Here is a 15,940-nt window from a genome sequence, read left to right as displayed (position 1 = left end):
TCACAGAGGAAGTGGGACCAAGTGCCAAACAAGAGCAGGGTCTGGCCTCGCTCACCGCCTTTATCCACCTGCTGGGAAGAGTGGGCGCCCAGGGAGGAATCTCACTCCAGGTGCGTGCCATGTCCTGTTCCCGGGCACGGCGGCTGATCCTCCCCAGCTCCCTCCCTGCCCCGCCTTGCTCTACCCAGCCTCACCTTCAGATCGATCATGAGGTTTCCCCGTGTTCTTTTTCTCGCTCCCTGATCATGGCGGACAGCTCTAAGTGCTTGACAAACTGCTCTAGGTCAAGGAGCCTGCAGGCAGGGTCCTGAGCAGGGAGCGGCTAGGAAATGCAGTGTTTCTGGAGAACAGAGTGCCATCGCATCACCTCCGTTTTCCCCCTAGGCCCATGCCTTGTCCTCACAGGGCAACGGAGCCTACGGTGGCTCTCCTTTGCTCCATTCCTGTTGCTCCCGAGAGGGGGGTTCCTGGCCCTCAGAGCCCCCATGGGCAGCCGAGCCTCCTCTTCATCACGCCACACACTCCTGCCTCTGACTGAGCATGTGGAACCTCAAGGCGCCCTCCTGCAGCCTTACTCACACAAGAACCTGTGCAGTACGAGCCTCGGTGTGTGTCCTGGTCTGGACTGCACTGTTTCCATGGAGATGAGGCATGCCCTCAAAGCTCTGCATCTGCCTGTGGTGCCCACCCTGAGCTCTTCTGCACCATGTGGGAGCTCCGGAGCCCTTCTGGAAAATGCCCGTATCCTTTGCAAAGTAAGCCCGCTGATGCCTTACTCCGGGCCCTGCTCTGGCACCTTGTAGTCCCTGCGGTGCGGCCCCGAGGACTGCGCTTCGGCCCAGAATGCACACGTGCGCTGATGGACGTTGCTTCTGAGTTCCAGGTGGGACTTTCTCCTCTAAGAAGCCCCACACTCGAACCCAGAGAAGGCCCTGCTGGCTCGCTCATTCAAGGGCTCCATCTCCGCCTGCAGCGCCCCTGGAGGCTCCAGTGGCGTCCAGGTGCAGGGCCCCATGGGTCAAGGCCCAGCCTGCTCCTGTTTCGGTGAGTGCTGGCCTAGCCAATGTGCTTTGGCCTGGGCCCCGCCCTCGGGACCCTCCACCCGCCGGTCTCCCGGTGGGTCCCGCCGCTCTCCCGCACCAGCTGTCCCCCAGCAACCAATTGCCCCTGCAGCCTCTCCTCAGGGTGATTCTGCCCGTCCCTGCTCTCCCTCAGCAGAACTTCGTGTTACCCCACTCCTTCCACAAACAGAGTGTGAGCCTCTACTCGTCCTGCCTTCTTCTCACTTCTAGCTCTTGAAAACTCTCTCCCCCTACCACCGCTTCCACTTGCAGGCCCTACGCTTCTCTCACTGCTACTCCTTCTTGGCTCCCTACTGCAGCACAAGCTGCGCCTCCTCCAGCAACTGCTCTTCAGTCACCACCTCCTCCCTCCACACTTGCAGATTCCACCAGACATCCTTCCTTGCCACCAGCACTTCGCCCTAGGCCAAAACTGTCCCACTCGCATGAAGTCATCCACTTCGGCACCAACGTTGCCACTTCCACCTGTCCACGCTCTGGTCGCTGCTCTTGCTCGCACTGCTCAGCCCTCTAAGGTCCGTGTTTGGACCTCAGGCTCCTCATCGTCTTCAGGTGGTCTTCCGCCACCACCTCCTTCTGCGCGCGCAACACCAGCTCCTGTAACACCCGGACCCGCATTCCCGCTTCTTCCCCCAACCCCTAAGCTTCCACAGCTCCTCTCTCTCTCGTTTCCCCTCCTGGGCGTTCTGTTCCTCCTCCCACACTGATTGCTATTTTACCAGCACCTGCCTGCTCGCTCCCTACCTCCAGATCTCCTCTCCCACCCCCCAGCTGTTCCTCTGCTGACACATTTCCAAAGACCCTCCCCCACATGAACCAACCACACATCCAGTGCTAACTCCTTCCTTACCACCGTCACCTCGGGCACAACCTCTTCCCCAACTACCAGCCCCTCCTGCACCAAGTCCCCCAAGGTGCACTTCCCTCCTTCTCACAGGCCCTTCTCCACAAGCCTCCTCCGCAAGCGCTTCCTCCTCCATGCCTTCGGCTTCTGCCCAACGGCCTCACCCCGCTCTTCCATCTTTGCCTCCCTGCTCGTCCTCGGAATCCTCCTTCTGCACCACTTACCCGCCTCCCACCCCCTACCCCGTAGACTTACTCCTACTCCCACCGGAACTCCCTATCTGCACACTGCTACACTTCCAGGCATCGCCCTCCCCTTCATTACGGGGAACAACCACAGCCCTACTCCAAGGCCACCATGTCCCCTTCCACCAACACTTCATTCCCTCACCTCACCTCAGTCAGCTGCATGAGGTCCTCCAGATCAAACATTTCAGCGCTGCCTCCGCCCTCAGCCCTGGGGCATGGATTCCTGACACTCATCCTACAGGAACACGAAAGCGTCCCCTCCGGGCAGAACTGAAGCAGATCCTCTTATCTGCGACTGCACCTCGGAGCCCGGAGCCCGACACTCTCTGTCACATCAAGTGCCCATTTACAAGCAGAGGCAAAGGAAGGCGCCTGGGGAGTCCCTGAGTGCACACATGCAGCCTACCCGCTGCATAAACTTCGTCCTCAGTCGAGGAACTACGTAGCAGCAGGTGTTGGGAGCACGGCAACTATACAGATGGACAAGCCCAAAGTACACTGACAGGACCCTATCTGGATTCTGGCTCATGACCCTGAGCTGGAGCTGCTTGGGTGAGGAAACAGGTTGCTGAAGTCGTAAGGTGGCATGGACGGGGCCGTGATGGGGCAAGGGAGTCTGCAGGCCCTGCCCGGCCTGCTCATCACACATCTCCTCCAGTCAGAGATGGGACCGTGGGCAGGATTCCACGTGCACTGGATGTGTGAATGGGGGCGCGGCCCTTGTGCTTAAGAGTGGCGCGTGACCCGGCTACAAAAGACACAGAGGCGGAAGCACTGCTGAGACCTTTATGTGTCTTTCCCCGTCACTCAGGCACACGGTGCCATCTGTCTGTGCGTCCACATCCACAGGCGATCCCCGGGGCAGCCTTTGTTCCTGTGCGGGAAAACCACACAGAATCCTTCGGCCATCACTGGCGCGGGAAGACCGCGCCCAGGCCGTGTCCTCCCTGGCCGGTTGCATGGTCTGCCCTCTTCACCGCATGCTCTGGACTGCCCCCCCGAGACTCTCACCCCAACAAGAATGCCCAGTCGCGCACTCAGCGGCAGGGGCACACCACCCAATGGTGGTGTCTCGGGCCACTCTGTGACCCATGGTGTCCCCAGTCATTGCACCGTGCCCTGAGAGGCCCCAGGACGTGAAAAGCGTGCTGCCTGGAGCCTGAGGCCACCAGAAGGTAGGTGGGATCGGCTGAAGGAGCCCTGGGCTTAGACAGGGACCCCGGGCCACAGGCTGCAGAGCAGGTGCAGCATGGCTGCGTACAAGTTTGTGTGGAGAGCTGGGGAGGGGGCGCGCGGTACGGCGGCCCACTGAGTGCTTCCGGGCCCCGGTAGGGGGGCGCCCAAATTGCCAGAGACAGGGAATCGCAGAAACGTGTTAAAGTATCCCGCTTTGGGTAAGCACTCCCTTGGCACAGGGGCCGGCCCCTGCCCTTTGAAATATCCCCGCGGACCACGTGGGGCCCTGGGGAACGTCCAGATGTCCTGAGCTTGACTTTTCCCTGCTGTTTCTCAGAGGAGTCTCCTGGGTGCAACCACTGACTGACCTGGGAACGCCTAGCCCCTGGGCTCCTCGGCAACGGGTCCTCTTGCAGCTCCCTCCAGTGGGGCCTTTGTACCCCTGAGGTAGTGCCTCAGGGGACTGGGCCACAGGTCCTCACTTATGAGCTGAAATGAAACAGCCCCTGCAAGCACTGTCCCTGACAGCTCCAAACACCCCGGGGCCTCCAGCATCGCCCTTTCTGACCATGGCCAGTGCAGCCTCACCTCAGCAATCTTGCCCGAGCCAGGAAGACTGTGCTCTGACAGCCAGTTGAAGAGGTTGACGCTGCTTGTGTCCTGCCTGCGGCTGGGAACTCCGCGTTCATAGTCCCAGAACCAGTCGACGGCAGTGGAACGAGTGGCCCGATAGCCTGAAGCGAAGGACCTGCCTGTGTGCTTTCCTACTGCCCGGTGTCCACACCGGTCTCCCACCCCACCCCTTCTCCTTGCCCTCCCACACCCGAGTCCAGCAACCCCACCTCACCTGCAAGGCTCACATGGTACTCCTTGATGATCACTTCATTCAGGAAGTAGGGGTTGCTCCGAAAGAAGAACTTCAGCCTGCAGCGGTGCTTCGGACCAACCAGTTCCTGCACCTGTGGAGACGTGGTGGGCGCAGGTGTCATCTGACCCAGCTGCCTGACTTTGCCTGCTGGCGGGAAGCACCCGCCTCCCCCTCCCTTCCTCCCTGTGCTCGGACCACTCCCGCCTGGAGCCCAGGCCCCCCACACCTGACTGCCCCTCTGCCACCCCAGTCTGACCTCCACAGTGAGCAAGTACTCAAGCATGTCTTCGTCTTGGTCACTGATGATGGCTGATATCTGGGGGTGGTTCTGAATCTGCTCTTTGGTCAAGAAGCCTTCAGAGCCAAGGCCACGCACAGCTGAGAGCCACGGATTTCGACTGAACCCGAAACAGAGACTGCCGAGGCCCTCCCACCTGGACTCCGCACGTGTGCCCTCTTGCTGTGCCCTCCCCGACTGCCTTTACTCACACTGGCTCCCCAGTCTGCTACCTCTGGGCTCATGTTCTCCTGAGGCTGCCTGCACTGCGACGGCAGGCGCCCCCTCCACTCCTTCCCAGACACCAGCCCTTCGGGAGGCTGTGCTGGCGCAGAGGACTCAGCGCTGAGGTCCTCTGCCCGTGCCCTTTCCCTGTCCCTTGGGGTCCCAGAGAAAGCAGTGCGCCTGTTCCGCAGAGACCGTGTCACCACGCAGTCGTTTCCAGACACCCCTGCGCTGCAGGAAGGCAGCGTTCCCCTTTGGAACTCCCCCAAACAGGCGGCTTGCCACCAAAAGGGTGTGTCTGCGCGTCTGTGTGTGTGCACGTGCCCGGAGAGGCTCGCCTGGGTGTGCCTAGGGAAGGAGGGTGGGAACAGGCTCTGTGGCCTGCCCCCAAACCTTCTTGGGACCTGCCGTCTGACAAGAACACGGGAAGGAAGGCATCAGGGAGGTGGGCGCGGGCCACGTGTCTCCTTCCCCGAGCCCCCTGGGCAAAGCTCTCCTCTGGGCTCTTGGGTTGTAGCAATGCGCCCCGGATATCTGCAGCGCGGGAATGGTGGCTGGTGCCCACACCTTCTGCTCTGACGGCCAGAGACAGCCCTTCCCTCCCTGCCCGGCCCTCCCTCTCCATGCCTCCCATCACCCGCCACGGCCCCTCTCCCCTGTCTTCCTATGCCTCTGCAGGTGCCAGGCTCTGTCCTCCGCGCACAACCCCCTCACAAGCCCGGACCCTCCTCCTCGCCCTCTCACCACAGCCGTCCTCCTCCACCATGCCAACCACCACCACACACAGCACGGGGAAGGATATGGCTTTGGCCCAGAAACCGGGGATGCGCTGGATGACGCTCCGCCTACGCTCCAGAATGGGCTTCCGCCGCTGGGCCGTGGCCAGCTTCACAGCAAGGTAGTCCCTGCGGCCTCGGGCACTCTCGGCGCTCAGCTGCCACTGCAGGGCCTCCAGCACCTCCAGTGGCGGCCGCGCGCTGCTCCCACCTGGCTTCTCCTCGGCCCTTAATGGGGCCTCTTCTGCAGCCGACTTCTGGCCTCCTGCCCCCACTTCCAGCACCTGCACGAGACCCCGCATGTCCAGCACCAACCCCGCCCGCAGCGCCACCCTCCACCCAGCCAGGCTCGCCCCCTCCAGCAGGCTCTGAGGGCCTGGGCTTCTGCATAGCATTCGCCCTTCCCTTGTAGCGATCCTTGGCCAGCCCTCCGCCACCTGGCCCCCAACGCCACCCCCGGCGGCCGCCACGGTCCCCTCGTGCTGCACTGCCTCGGCACCCCGGCAGCCCTGTCACCTGGAGGGCCCTGGCAGGGGCTGTGGTCACCCCCATAGCGCACGATGCACCGCCGATTGCGTGCCCAGCAGGACTCGCCATGTCTGCGGGCTCGGCGGCCGGGCAGCTGCCAAGGGGCACCGCCCTTATCCCTGCTCTGTCAGCATTCCTGGGGCCCTGGCGACCCCAGGTTCTGGCGGGATCCCGCGCGCGCGCCTGTACCTTTCAGTCGCCCCCTAGTGGAGAGGAAGACCAGGGATCAAGGAGCGGGCTGTCAGCCACGCCCAGCCTGCTCGCCTCCTCTGGGGTCCTCCAACCGAGGCTCCCCTGAGCGGCACACTCCTAGTCCCGCCTGTCAGCCCCCTCCCTTGCGCAGCTAACCCTCTCTCGCATCAAGGCGGTGCCCACGAAGTTCACTCTCTGACCTTTTGCGGCCCTTCCCTGGCCGTGGCCGTCTGCTGTGTGTTTCCTGCAGGTGCTAACTAGAGCTGCTCACTACCTCTTCACCTCTCCATGGCACCTTCCCAGGGTCCCTGGGTAAACCAAGGGAGAGAGGCACAGGGACGCGCGTCCTGGGAGCAGAGGCTATTCCTGGGAGGACAGCCCCTGCAAGGGGCCGGGGCCAGCCAGAGGGAAAGCCCGTGCCAGAAGAAGACTCTGGCCTCCCTTCAAGAGGGCAAAGAGCCAAGCAAAGGGTGCATTCAGTCTTTCTGTCCATGTGTCACCTTCTCCCTGTTCCCTCTTTCAGTCCCGCTCCCTGTCTGTCCTTGCGCCCGGCTCTCTGTCCCCTCCCCACCTGGGGATTCCAGTGAGCTACAGCAACACGCTGCCTTAAGTAGGCAAGGCAGCTCCTTCTTACGGGGTTGCTGCGTTTCACACAGCACCCATCTGGCCCTCTGCCCCAGTGACCCGTTCAGGTGTGGGAATGCCGTTGGGAACTCTGCGTCGCCAACTCTTTCTACCCTGCTTCGCTAAGGGAAAGATGGGCCCCAGGTGTCCCCATTTCAGGCTGCGTTGCTGAAAGAAACTAAGGCCTGCTGGCCCTCTGAGAGCAGGAGTGAAGGCAAGGGGTTCGTGACCGGTATGTCCCCCTCTCTTCAGCTACCCTGCATTTCTCACGCGCCCCTGCTCTCGAAAATCTGCCCTTGCTCACGGACATCTAACCCGTTCGTCGCAGGGGACTGGTGCCCGGGGCCGGTGGGCTCCACCGCTACCGGGAGCGGCAGGGCGAGTAACGGGAACCAAGGGAGTTCACGGGCAGAGCCAACGCCAGGCTGTGGGGTAGGTTTCCAGGGAAGGGTGCAGGAGTAGGAGTGTGAGGTGTGTGGTGGCCGGCCCGGGAGGCTGCTCAGGCCCTTCTGTGTGCAAGCAGGTGCCCGGGGCAGCGCCACGCAGCACTCAGTCACACCAAAGGGAGACGTGGAAATCCGTGTCAGCGCACGGAGGTCTTGCACACTGAAGCAGAATGTGCAACGGTGGGGCACACCCCGGAAACCAAAGTTGACGTTCCTGTCAAGTGAAGGTGCAGCCGTTCAAGCAAGGAGAGTGCACAGAGGCTGAAACACCTTGCGGTGTCACTGGGTAGCCTGCTGTGTGCACTCCACCCCAGGATGTTCGGCTTGATTCTGCCAGTGGGAAAATGAGATGGCCTTCCGTGAGGGTGGTGGTATGGGTGGACCTGTCATCACATGGCCATTATGAGGGTTGCACCTGTGCCGGGGGGTCGGCTGGGCTGCAAGTAAGGGGTGGGGGTCAGCCGTGGGGCTTGCAGACTGGGCAACATCTGGACCACCCTCCAGAGAACCCGTATCGTAGGCAGGATTGCATTCCTTCTGCGTGCAGGAGCAAAAGCCCGCAGGGCCATCGGCCGCTGACTGGGAGGGGCCCGTCCTGCCTGGCCCAGCTCGCCAAACCCTCGGGCTTCCCTGTGTCACCCAGGGTGGACGGAGTAACTAACCCTCACTCCCACGTAGGGGAGAGATCCCCAGCGGGGATGTTGATGGCCGGGCTCGTCCCCGAATCACTCAAACATTGCCCGAGTCTCGAATTCCCGGAAAGCTGTGCGCGCAATCTACGCTCTAAGATGTGCAGTCCATGTGCTTCTTTGCTCCTCGTCTCAAATGAATCCGAACACCGCACAGAGTGCATTTGTGGGTGATTTGCACATTGCATGCGGATCGAAGAGCCCAACCACAGGGTCCCTCACCCTGGCCTGTGCCCTGTGTAACTAACAGGAGCCCCGAGGGCGAAATGTCTTTCACAAAGGTGCAAGCCTCTAGGAATGAGAGAGCATGGCACCTGCAGCGCAGACCTCTTCGATGCCCTGCACCCTTGTGTTCAACACTTTCCTCCACAATGACCAGGGTTCCGTGGTGGTGGAGGGCGCAGGAGGCCCAGAAGCATGCCCGCGATGGCTGTGAGGATCTGAAGGGGGCACAGGAGGGACTCGAGGAACCTCTCATGCTTCCTACACATGTGTGGGAGTGGAGGTGGCAAGAGCATTGTGCAGGCCACCGATCAAGGGGTGGAAGGTGGGCCGCAGGGTGGGGTGGTTGGCCTGGAATGGGAGGTCAGGGTAGCGGAGTCACCGCAGCAGTATGAGTGCGGAGATACTCTGGGCACGCACGGTCCTTCGTCCAAGGCGGGCTTCGCCAGACAGAACCCGCTTTCTACTGCACCAACGAAGTGGTGCAGGCTGCCGTTTGCAATGGAACGGAGGCCCGCTCCGGGCTTCCCGTCTTACCCTGATGGCCTGGAGACCTGGGGTCCTGGGCTTTAGTCCTCCCTGTCTCGACGGGTCCAGGGAAGAATGAAATGGCCCATCTGTGGGTCACTCCTCCGCAGAGTGCCCTGCCAAGGGTGGTCTCCTCGCCAAGCTGCCCTTTCTCCTGCGCTTCTCCTGCCGCCAGCTTCCTCACACAGGACTGCAGAGGATTGGGCCACAGTCCACGGCAGACCCACTTGCAGAAGAAACAGAAAAGGTGAGGGGCCGGGGCCGAGCTCTCACCCAAATCCTAGACTGCTGGCTCACACACCAAGGATTTTCCCGGCATTGCCAGGGAGGCCTGACCTCCGCAATCCCGCCAGCACCCCACCCCCCCCCCCCCCGCCCCCCGCCGCCTCCCCCCGGCCAAGCTCTGGGATGGGGAACGACAGCAGTGAGGACTACGGCCGCACGTCCTTAGGGCTGCCCTAGCGGTGGGTCCAGCACCGCTGGGTGCTGGCGCGGGTCCTAGCGCTGCCTCCAGCGGAGAGGCTGGAGGCCTCTCATTGGTCATGCTCACGCCACCGAGTGGCCCGGCAAACGGACAGCCTAGACCGTCAGGAAGAAAGGCAGCTGGAAAGAGGGCCGCCTGCAACAAGTTCAACCCGCCGGCTTCTGCCAGCCATGCGGGGATCCTGCAAATATCAGGATGTCAGGGAGCCTACTGACATACGGCTTCACAATCACATCACAGAGGAAGTGGGACCAAGTGCCAAACAAGAGCAGGGTCTGGCCTCGCTCACCGCCTTTATCCACCTGCTGGGAAGAGTGGGCGCCCAGGGAGGAATCTCACTCCAGGTGCGTGCCATGTCCTGTTCCCGGGCACGGCGGCTGATCCTCCCCAGCTCCCTCCCTGCCCCGCCTTGCTCTACCCAGCCTCACCTTCAGATCGATCATGAGGTTTCCCCGTGTTCTTTTTCTCGCTCCCTGATCATGGCGGACAGCTCTAAGTGCTTGACAAACTGCTCTAGGTCAAGGAGCCTGCAGGCAGGGTCCTGAGCAGGGAGCGGCTAGGAAATGCAGTGTTTCTGGAGAACAGAGTGCCATCGCATCACCTCCGTTTTCCCCCTAGGCCCATGCCTTGTCCTCACAGGGCAACGGAGCCTACGGTGGCTCTCCTTTGCTCCATTCCTGTTGCTCCCGAGAGGGGGGTTCCTGGCCCTCAGAGCCCCCATGGGCAGCCGAGCCTCCTCTTCATCACGCCACACACTCCTGCCTCTGACTGAGCATGTGGAACCTCAAGGCGCCCTCCTGCAGCCTTACTCACACAAGAACCTGTGCAGTACGAGCCTCGGTGTGTGTCCTGGTCTGGACTGCACTGTTTCCATGGAGATGAGGCATGCCCTCAAAGCTCTGCATCTGCCTGTGGTGCCCACCCTGAGCTCTTCTGCACCATGTGGGAGCTCCGGAGCCCTTCTGGAAAATGCCCGTATCCTTTGCAAAGTAAGCCCGCTGATGCCTTACTCCGGGCCCTGCTCTGGCACCTTGTAGTCCCTGCGGTGCGGCCCCGAGGACTGCGCTTCGGCCCAGAATGCACACGTGCGCTGATGGACGTTGCTTCTGAGTTCCAGGTGGGACTTTCTCCTCTAAGAAGCCCCACACTCGAACCCAGAGAAGGCCCTGCTGGCTCGCTCATTCAAGGGCTCCATCTCCGCCTGCAGCGCCCCTGGAGGCTCCAGTGGCGTCCAGGTGCAGGGCCCCATGGGTCAAGGCCCAGCCTGCTCCTGTTTCGGTGAGTGCTGGCCTAGCCAATGTGCTTTGGCCTGGGCCCCGCCCTCGGGACCCTCCACCCGCCGGTCTCCCGGTGGGTCCCGCCGCTCTCCCGCACCAGCTGTCCCCCAGCAACCAATTGCCCCTGCAGCCTCTCCTCAGGGTGATTCTGCCCGTCCCTGCTCTCCCTCAGCAGAACTTCGTGTTACCCCACTCCTTCCACAAACAGAGTGTGAGCCTCTACTCGTCCTGCCTTCTTCTCACTTCTAGCTCTTGAAAACTCTCTCCCCCTACCACCGCTTCCACTTGCAGGCCCTACGCTTCTCTCACTGCTACTCCTTCTTGGCTCCCTACTGCAGCACAAGCTGCGCCTCCTCCAGCAACTGCTCTTCAGTCACCACCTCCTCCCTCCACACTTGCAGATTCCACCAGACATCCTTCCTTGCCACCAGCACTTCGCCCTAGGCCAAAACTGTCCCACTCGCATGAAGTCATCCACTTCGGCACCAACGTTGCCACTTCCACCTGTCCACGCTCTGGTCGCTGCTCTTGCTCGCACTGCTCAGCCCTCTAAGGTCCGTGTTTGGACCTCAGGCTCCTCATCGTCTTCAGGTGGTCTTCCGCCACCACCTCCTTCTGCGCGCGCAACACCAGCTCCTGTAACACCCGGACCCGCATTCCCGCTTCTTCCCCCAACCCCTAAGCTTCCACAGCTCCTCTCTCTCTCGTTTCCCCTCCTGGGCGTTCTGTTCCTCCTCCCACACTGATTGCTATTTTACCAGCACCTGCCTGCTCGCTCCCTACCTCCAGATCTCCTCTCCCACCCCCCAGCTGTTCCTCTGCTGACACATTTCCAAAGACCCTCCCCCACATGAACCAACCACACATCCAGTGCTAACTCCTTCCTTACCACCGTCACCTCGGGCACAACCTCTTCCCCAACTACCAGCCCCTCCTGCACCAAGTCCCCCAAGGTGCACTTCCCTCCTTCTCACAGGCCCTTCTCCACAAGCCTCCTCCGCAAGCGCTTCCTCCTCCATGCCTTCGGCTTCTGCCCAACGGCCTCACCCCGCTCTTCCATCTTTGCCTCCCTGCTCGTCCTCGGAATCCTCCTTCTGCACCACTTACCCGCCTCCCACCCCCTACCCCGTAGACTTACTCCTACTCCCACCGGAACTCCCTATCTGCACACTGCTACACTTCCAGGCATCGCCCTCCCCTTCATTACGGGGAACAACCACAGCCCTACTCCAAGGCCACCATGTCCCCTTCCACCAACACTTCATTCCCTCACCTCACCTCAGTCAGCTGCATGAGGTCCTCCAGATCAAACATTTCAGCGCTGCCTCCGCCCTCAGCCCTGGGGCATGGATTCCTGACACTCATCCTACAGGAACACGAAAGCGTCCCCTCCGGGCAGAACTGAAGCAGATCCTCTTATCTGCGACTGCACCTCGGAGCCCGGAGCCCGACACTCTCTGTCACATCAAGTGCCCATTTACAAGCAGAGGCAAAGGAAGGCGCCTGGGGAGTCCCTGAGTGCACACATGCAGCCTACCCGCTGCATAAACTTCGTCCTCAGTCGAGGAACTACGTAGCAGCAGGTGTTGGGAGCACGGCAACTATACAGATGGACAAGCCCAAAGTACACTGACAGGACCCTATCTGGATTCTGGCTCATGACCCTGAGCTGGAGCTGCTTGGGTGAGGAAACAGGTTGCTGAAGTCGTAAGGTGGCATGGACGGGGCCGTGATGGGGCAAGGGAGTCTGCAGGCCCTGCCCGGCCTGCTCATCACACATCTCCTCCAGTCAGAGATGGGACCGTGGGCAGGATTCCACGTGCACTGGATGTGTGAATGGGGGCGCGGCCCTTGTGCTTAAGAGTGGCGCGTGACCCGGCTACAAAAGACACAGAGGCGGAAGCACTGCTGAGACCTTTATGTGTCTTTCCCCGTCACTCAGGCACACGGTGCCATCTGTCTGTGCGTCCACATCCACAGGCGATCCCCGGGGCAGCCTTTGTTCCTGTGCGGGAAAACCACACAGAATCCTTCGGCCATCACTGGCGCGGGAAGACCGCGCCCAGGCCGTGTCCTCCCTGGCCGGTTGCATGGTCTGCCCTCTTCACCGCATGCTCTGGACTGCCCCCCCGAGACTCTCACCCCAACAAGAATGCCCAGTCGCGCACTCAGCGGCAGGGGCACACCACCCAATGGTGGTGTCTCGGGCCACTCTGTGACCCATGGTGTCCCCAGTCATTGCACCGTGCCCTGAGAGGCCCCAGGACGTGAAAAGCGTGCTGCCTGGAGCCTGAGGCCACCAGAAGGTAGGTGGGATCGGCTGAAGGAGCCCTGGGCTTAGACAGGGACCCCGGGCCACAGGCTGCAGAGCAGGTGCAGCATGGCTGCGTACAAGTTTGTGTGGAGAGCTGGGGAGGGGGCGCGCGGTACGGCGGCCCACTGAGTGCTTCCGGGCCCCGGTAGGGGGGCGCCCAAATTGCCAGAGACAGGGAATCGCAGAAACGTGTTAAAGTATCCCGCTTTGGGTAAGCACTCCCTTGGCACAGGGGCCGGCCCCTGCCCTTTGAAATATCCCCGCGGACCACGTGGGGCCCTGGGGAACGTCCAGATGTCCTGAGCTTGACTTTTCCCTGCTGTTTCTCAGAGGAGTCTCCTGGGTGCAACCACTGACTGACCTGGGAACGCCTAGCCCCTGGGCTCCTCGGCAACGGGTCCTCTTGCAGCTCCCTCCAGTGGGGCCTTTGTACCCCTGAGGTAGTGCCTCAGGGGACTGGGCCACAGGTCCTCACTTATGAGCTGAAATGAAACAGCCCCTGCAAGCACTGTCCCTGACAGCTCCAAACACCCCGGGGCCTCCAGCATCGCCCTTTCTGACCATGGCCAGTGCAGCCTCACCTCAGCAATCTTGCCCGAGCCAGGAAGACTGTGCTCTGACAGCCAGTTGAAGAGGTTGACGCTGCTTGTGTCCTGCCTGCGGCTGGGAACTCCGCGTTCATAGTCCCAGAACCAGTCGACGGCAGTGGAACGAGTGGCCCGATAGCCTGAAGCGAAGGACCTGCCTGTGTGCTTTCCTACTGCCCGGTGTCCACACCGGTCTCCCACCCCACCCCTTCTCCTTGCCCTCCCACACCCGAGTCCAGCAACCCCACCTCACCTGCAAGGCTCACATGGTACTCCTTGATGATCACTTCATTCAGGAAGTAGGGGTTGCTCCGAAAGAAGAACTTCAGCCTGCAGCGGTGCTTCGGACCAACCAGTTCCTGCACCTGTGGAGACGTGGTGGGCGCAGGTGTCATCTGACCCAGCTGCCTGACTTTGCCTGCTGGCGGGAAGCACCCGCCTCCCCCTCCCTTCCTCCCTGTGCTCGGACCACTCCCGCCTGGAGCCCAGGCCCCCCACACCTGACTGCCCCTCTGCCACCCCAGTCTGACCTCCACAGTGAGCAAGTACTCAAGCATGTCTTCGTCTTGGTCACTGATGATGGCTGATATCTGGGGGTGGTTCTGAATCTGCTCTTTGGTCAAGAAGCCTTCAGAGCCAAGGCCACGCACAGCTGAGAGCCACGGATTTCGACTGAACCCGAAACAGAGACTGCCGAGGCCCTCCCACCTGGACTCCGCACGTGTGCCCTCTTGCTGTGCCCTCCCCGACTGCCTTTACTCACACTGGCTCCCCAGTCTGCTACCTCTGGGCTCATGTTCTCCTGAGGCTGCCTGCACTGCGACGGCAGGCGCCCCCTCCACTCCTTCCCAGACACCAGCCCTTCGGGAGGCTGTGCTGGCGCAGAGGACTCAGCGCTGAGGTCCTCTGCCCGTGCCCTTTCCCTGTCCCTTGGGGTCCCAGAGAAAGCAGTGCGCCTGTTCCGCAGAGACCGTGTCACCACGCAGTCGTTTCCAGACACCCCTGCGCTGCAGGAAGGCAGCGTTCCCCTTTGGAACTCCCCCAAACAGGCGGCTTGCCACCAAAAGGGTGTGTCTGCGCGTCTGTGTGTGTGCACGTGCCCGGAGAGGCTCGCCTGGGTGTGCCTAGGGAAGGAGGGTGGGAACAGGCTCTGTGGCCTGCCCCCAAACCTTCTTGGGACCTGCCGTCTGACAAGAACACGGGAAGGAAGGCATCAGGGAGGTGGGCGCGGGCCACGTGTCTCCTTCCCCGAGCCCCCTGGGCAAAGCTCTCCTCTGGGCTCTTGGGTTGTAGCAATGCGCCCCGGATATCTGCAGCGCGGGAATGGTGGCTGGTGCCCACACCTTCTGCTCTGACGGCCAGAGACAGCCCTTCCCTCCCTGCCCGGCCCTCCCTCTCCATGCCTCCCATCACCCGCCACGGCCCCTCTCCCCTGTCTTCCTATGCCTCTGCAGGTGCCAGGCTCTGTCCTCCGCGCACAACCCCCCTCACAAGCCCGGACCCTCCTCCTCGCCCTCTCACCACAGCCGTCCTCCTCCACCATGCCAACCACCACCACACACAGCACGGGGAAGGATATGGCTTTGGCCCAGAAACCGGGGATGCGCTGGATGACGCTCCGCCTACGCTCCAGAATGGGCTTCCGCCGCTGGGCCGTGGCCAGCTTCACAGCAAGGTAGTCCCTGCGGCCTCGGGCACTCTCGGCGCTCAGCTGCCACTGCAGGGCCTCCAGCACCTCCAGTGGCGGGCCGCGCGCTGCTCCCACCTGGCTTCTCCTCGGCCCTTAATGGGGCCTCTTCTGCAGCCGACTTCTGGCCTCCTGCCCCCACTTCCAGCACCTGCACGAGACCCCGCATGTCCAGCACCAACCCCGCCCGCAGCGCCACCCTCCACCCAGCCAGGCTCGCCCCCTCCAGCAGGCTCTGAGGGCCTGGGCTTCTGCATAGCATTCGCCCTTCCCTTGTAGCGATCCTTGGCCAGCCCTCCGCCACCTGGCCCCCAACGCCACCCCCCGGCGGCCGCCACGGTCCCCTCGTGCTGCACTGCCTCGGCACCCCGGCAGCCCTGTCACCTGGAGGGCCCTGGCAGGGGCTGTGGTCACCCCCATAGCGCACGATGCACCGCCGATTGCGTGCCCAGCAGGACTCGCCATGTCTGCGGGCTCGGCGGCCGGGCAGCTGCCAAGGGGGCACCGCCCTTATCCCTGCTCTGTCAGCATTCCTGGGGCCCTGGCGACCCCAGGTTCTGGCGGGATCCCGCGCGCGCGCCTGTACCTTTCAGTCGCCCCCTAGTGGAGAGGAAGACCAGGGATCAAGGAGCGGGCTGTCAGCCACGCCCAGCCTGCTCGCCTCCTCTGGGGTCCTCCAACCGAGGCTCCCCTGAGCGGCACACTCCTAGTCCCGCCTGTCAGCCCCCTCCCTTGCGCAGCTAACCCTCTCTCGCATCAAGGCGGTGCCCACGAAGTTCACTCTCTGACCTTTTGCGGCCCTTCCCTGGCCGTGGCCGTCTGCTGTGTGTTTCCTGCAGGTGCTAACTAGAGCTGCTCACTACCTC

At 62.3% G+C, this 15,940-nt stretch overlaps 2 protein-coding genes across 2 annotated transcripts; both read right to left on the bottom strand.

Annotated features, from left to right (window-relative positions):
* Positions 1 to 3,725: 3,725 nt before the first annotated feature.
* Positions 3,726 to 5,798, bottom strand: LOC128780109 (testis-specific Y-encoded protein 1-like). Its single transcript, XM_053917849.2, has 5 exons — positions 5,465 to 5,798; positions 4,475 to 4,572; positions 4,198 to 4,309; positions 3,939 to 4,084; positions 3,726 to 3,839 (listed from the first exon to the last, which is right to left on the bottom strand). The coding sequence occupies exons 1-5, from the start codon at positions 5,796 to 5,798 to the stop codon at positions 3,729 to 3,731; spliced, it is 801 nt and encodes a 266-aa protein (XP_053773824.2). The 3' UTR covers positions 3,726 to 3,728.
* Positions 5,799 to 13,168: 7,370 nt separating this feature from the next.
* On the bottom strand, positions 13,169 to 15,539 carry LOC112304000 (testis-specific Y-encoded protein 1). The gene is made up of 6 exons (XM_053917848.2): positions 15,459 to 15,539; positions 14,909 to 15,104; positions 13,918 to 14,015; positions 13,641 to 13,752; positions 13,382 to 13,527; positions 13,169 to 13,282 (listed from the first exon to the last, which is right to left on the bottom strand). Exons 1-6 carry the CDS (start codon positions 15,537 to 15,539, stop codon positions 13,172 to 13,174), a joined length of 744 nt encoding a protein of 247 aa, XP_053773823.1. The 3' UTR covers positions 13,169 to 13,171.
* Between the last annotated feature and the right edge of the window lie 401 nt (positions 15,540 to 15,940).

This window comes from Desmodus rotundus, unplaced genomic scaffold, assembly GCF_022682495.2.
Source record: "Desmodus rotundus isolate HL8 unplaced genomic scaffold, HLdesRot8A.1 manual_scaffold_352, whole genome shotgun sequence".
NCBI classification, from domain to species: Eukaryota; Metazoa; Chordata; class Mammalia; order Chiroptera; family Phyllostomidae; genus Desmodus; species Desmodus rotundus.
This window is presented reverse-complemented; position numbering and strand designations above follow the sequence as displayed.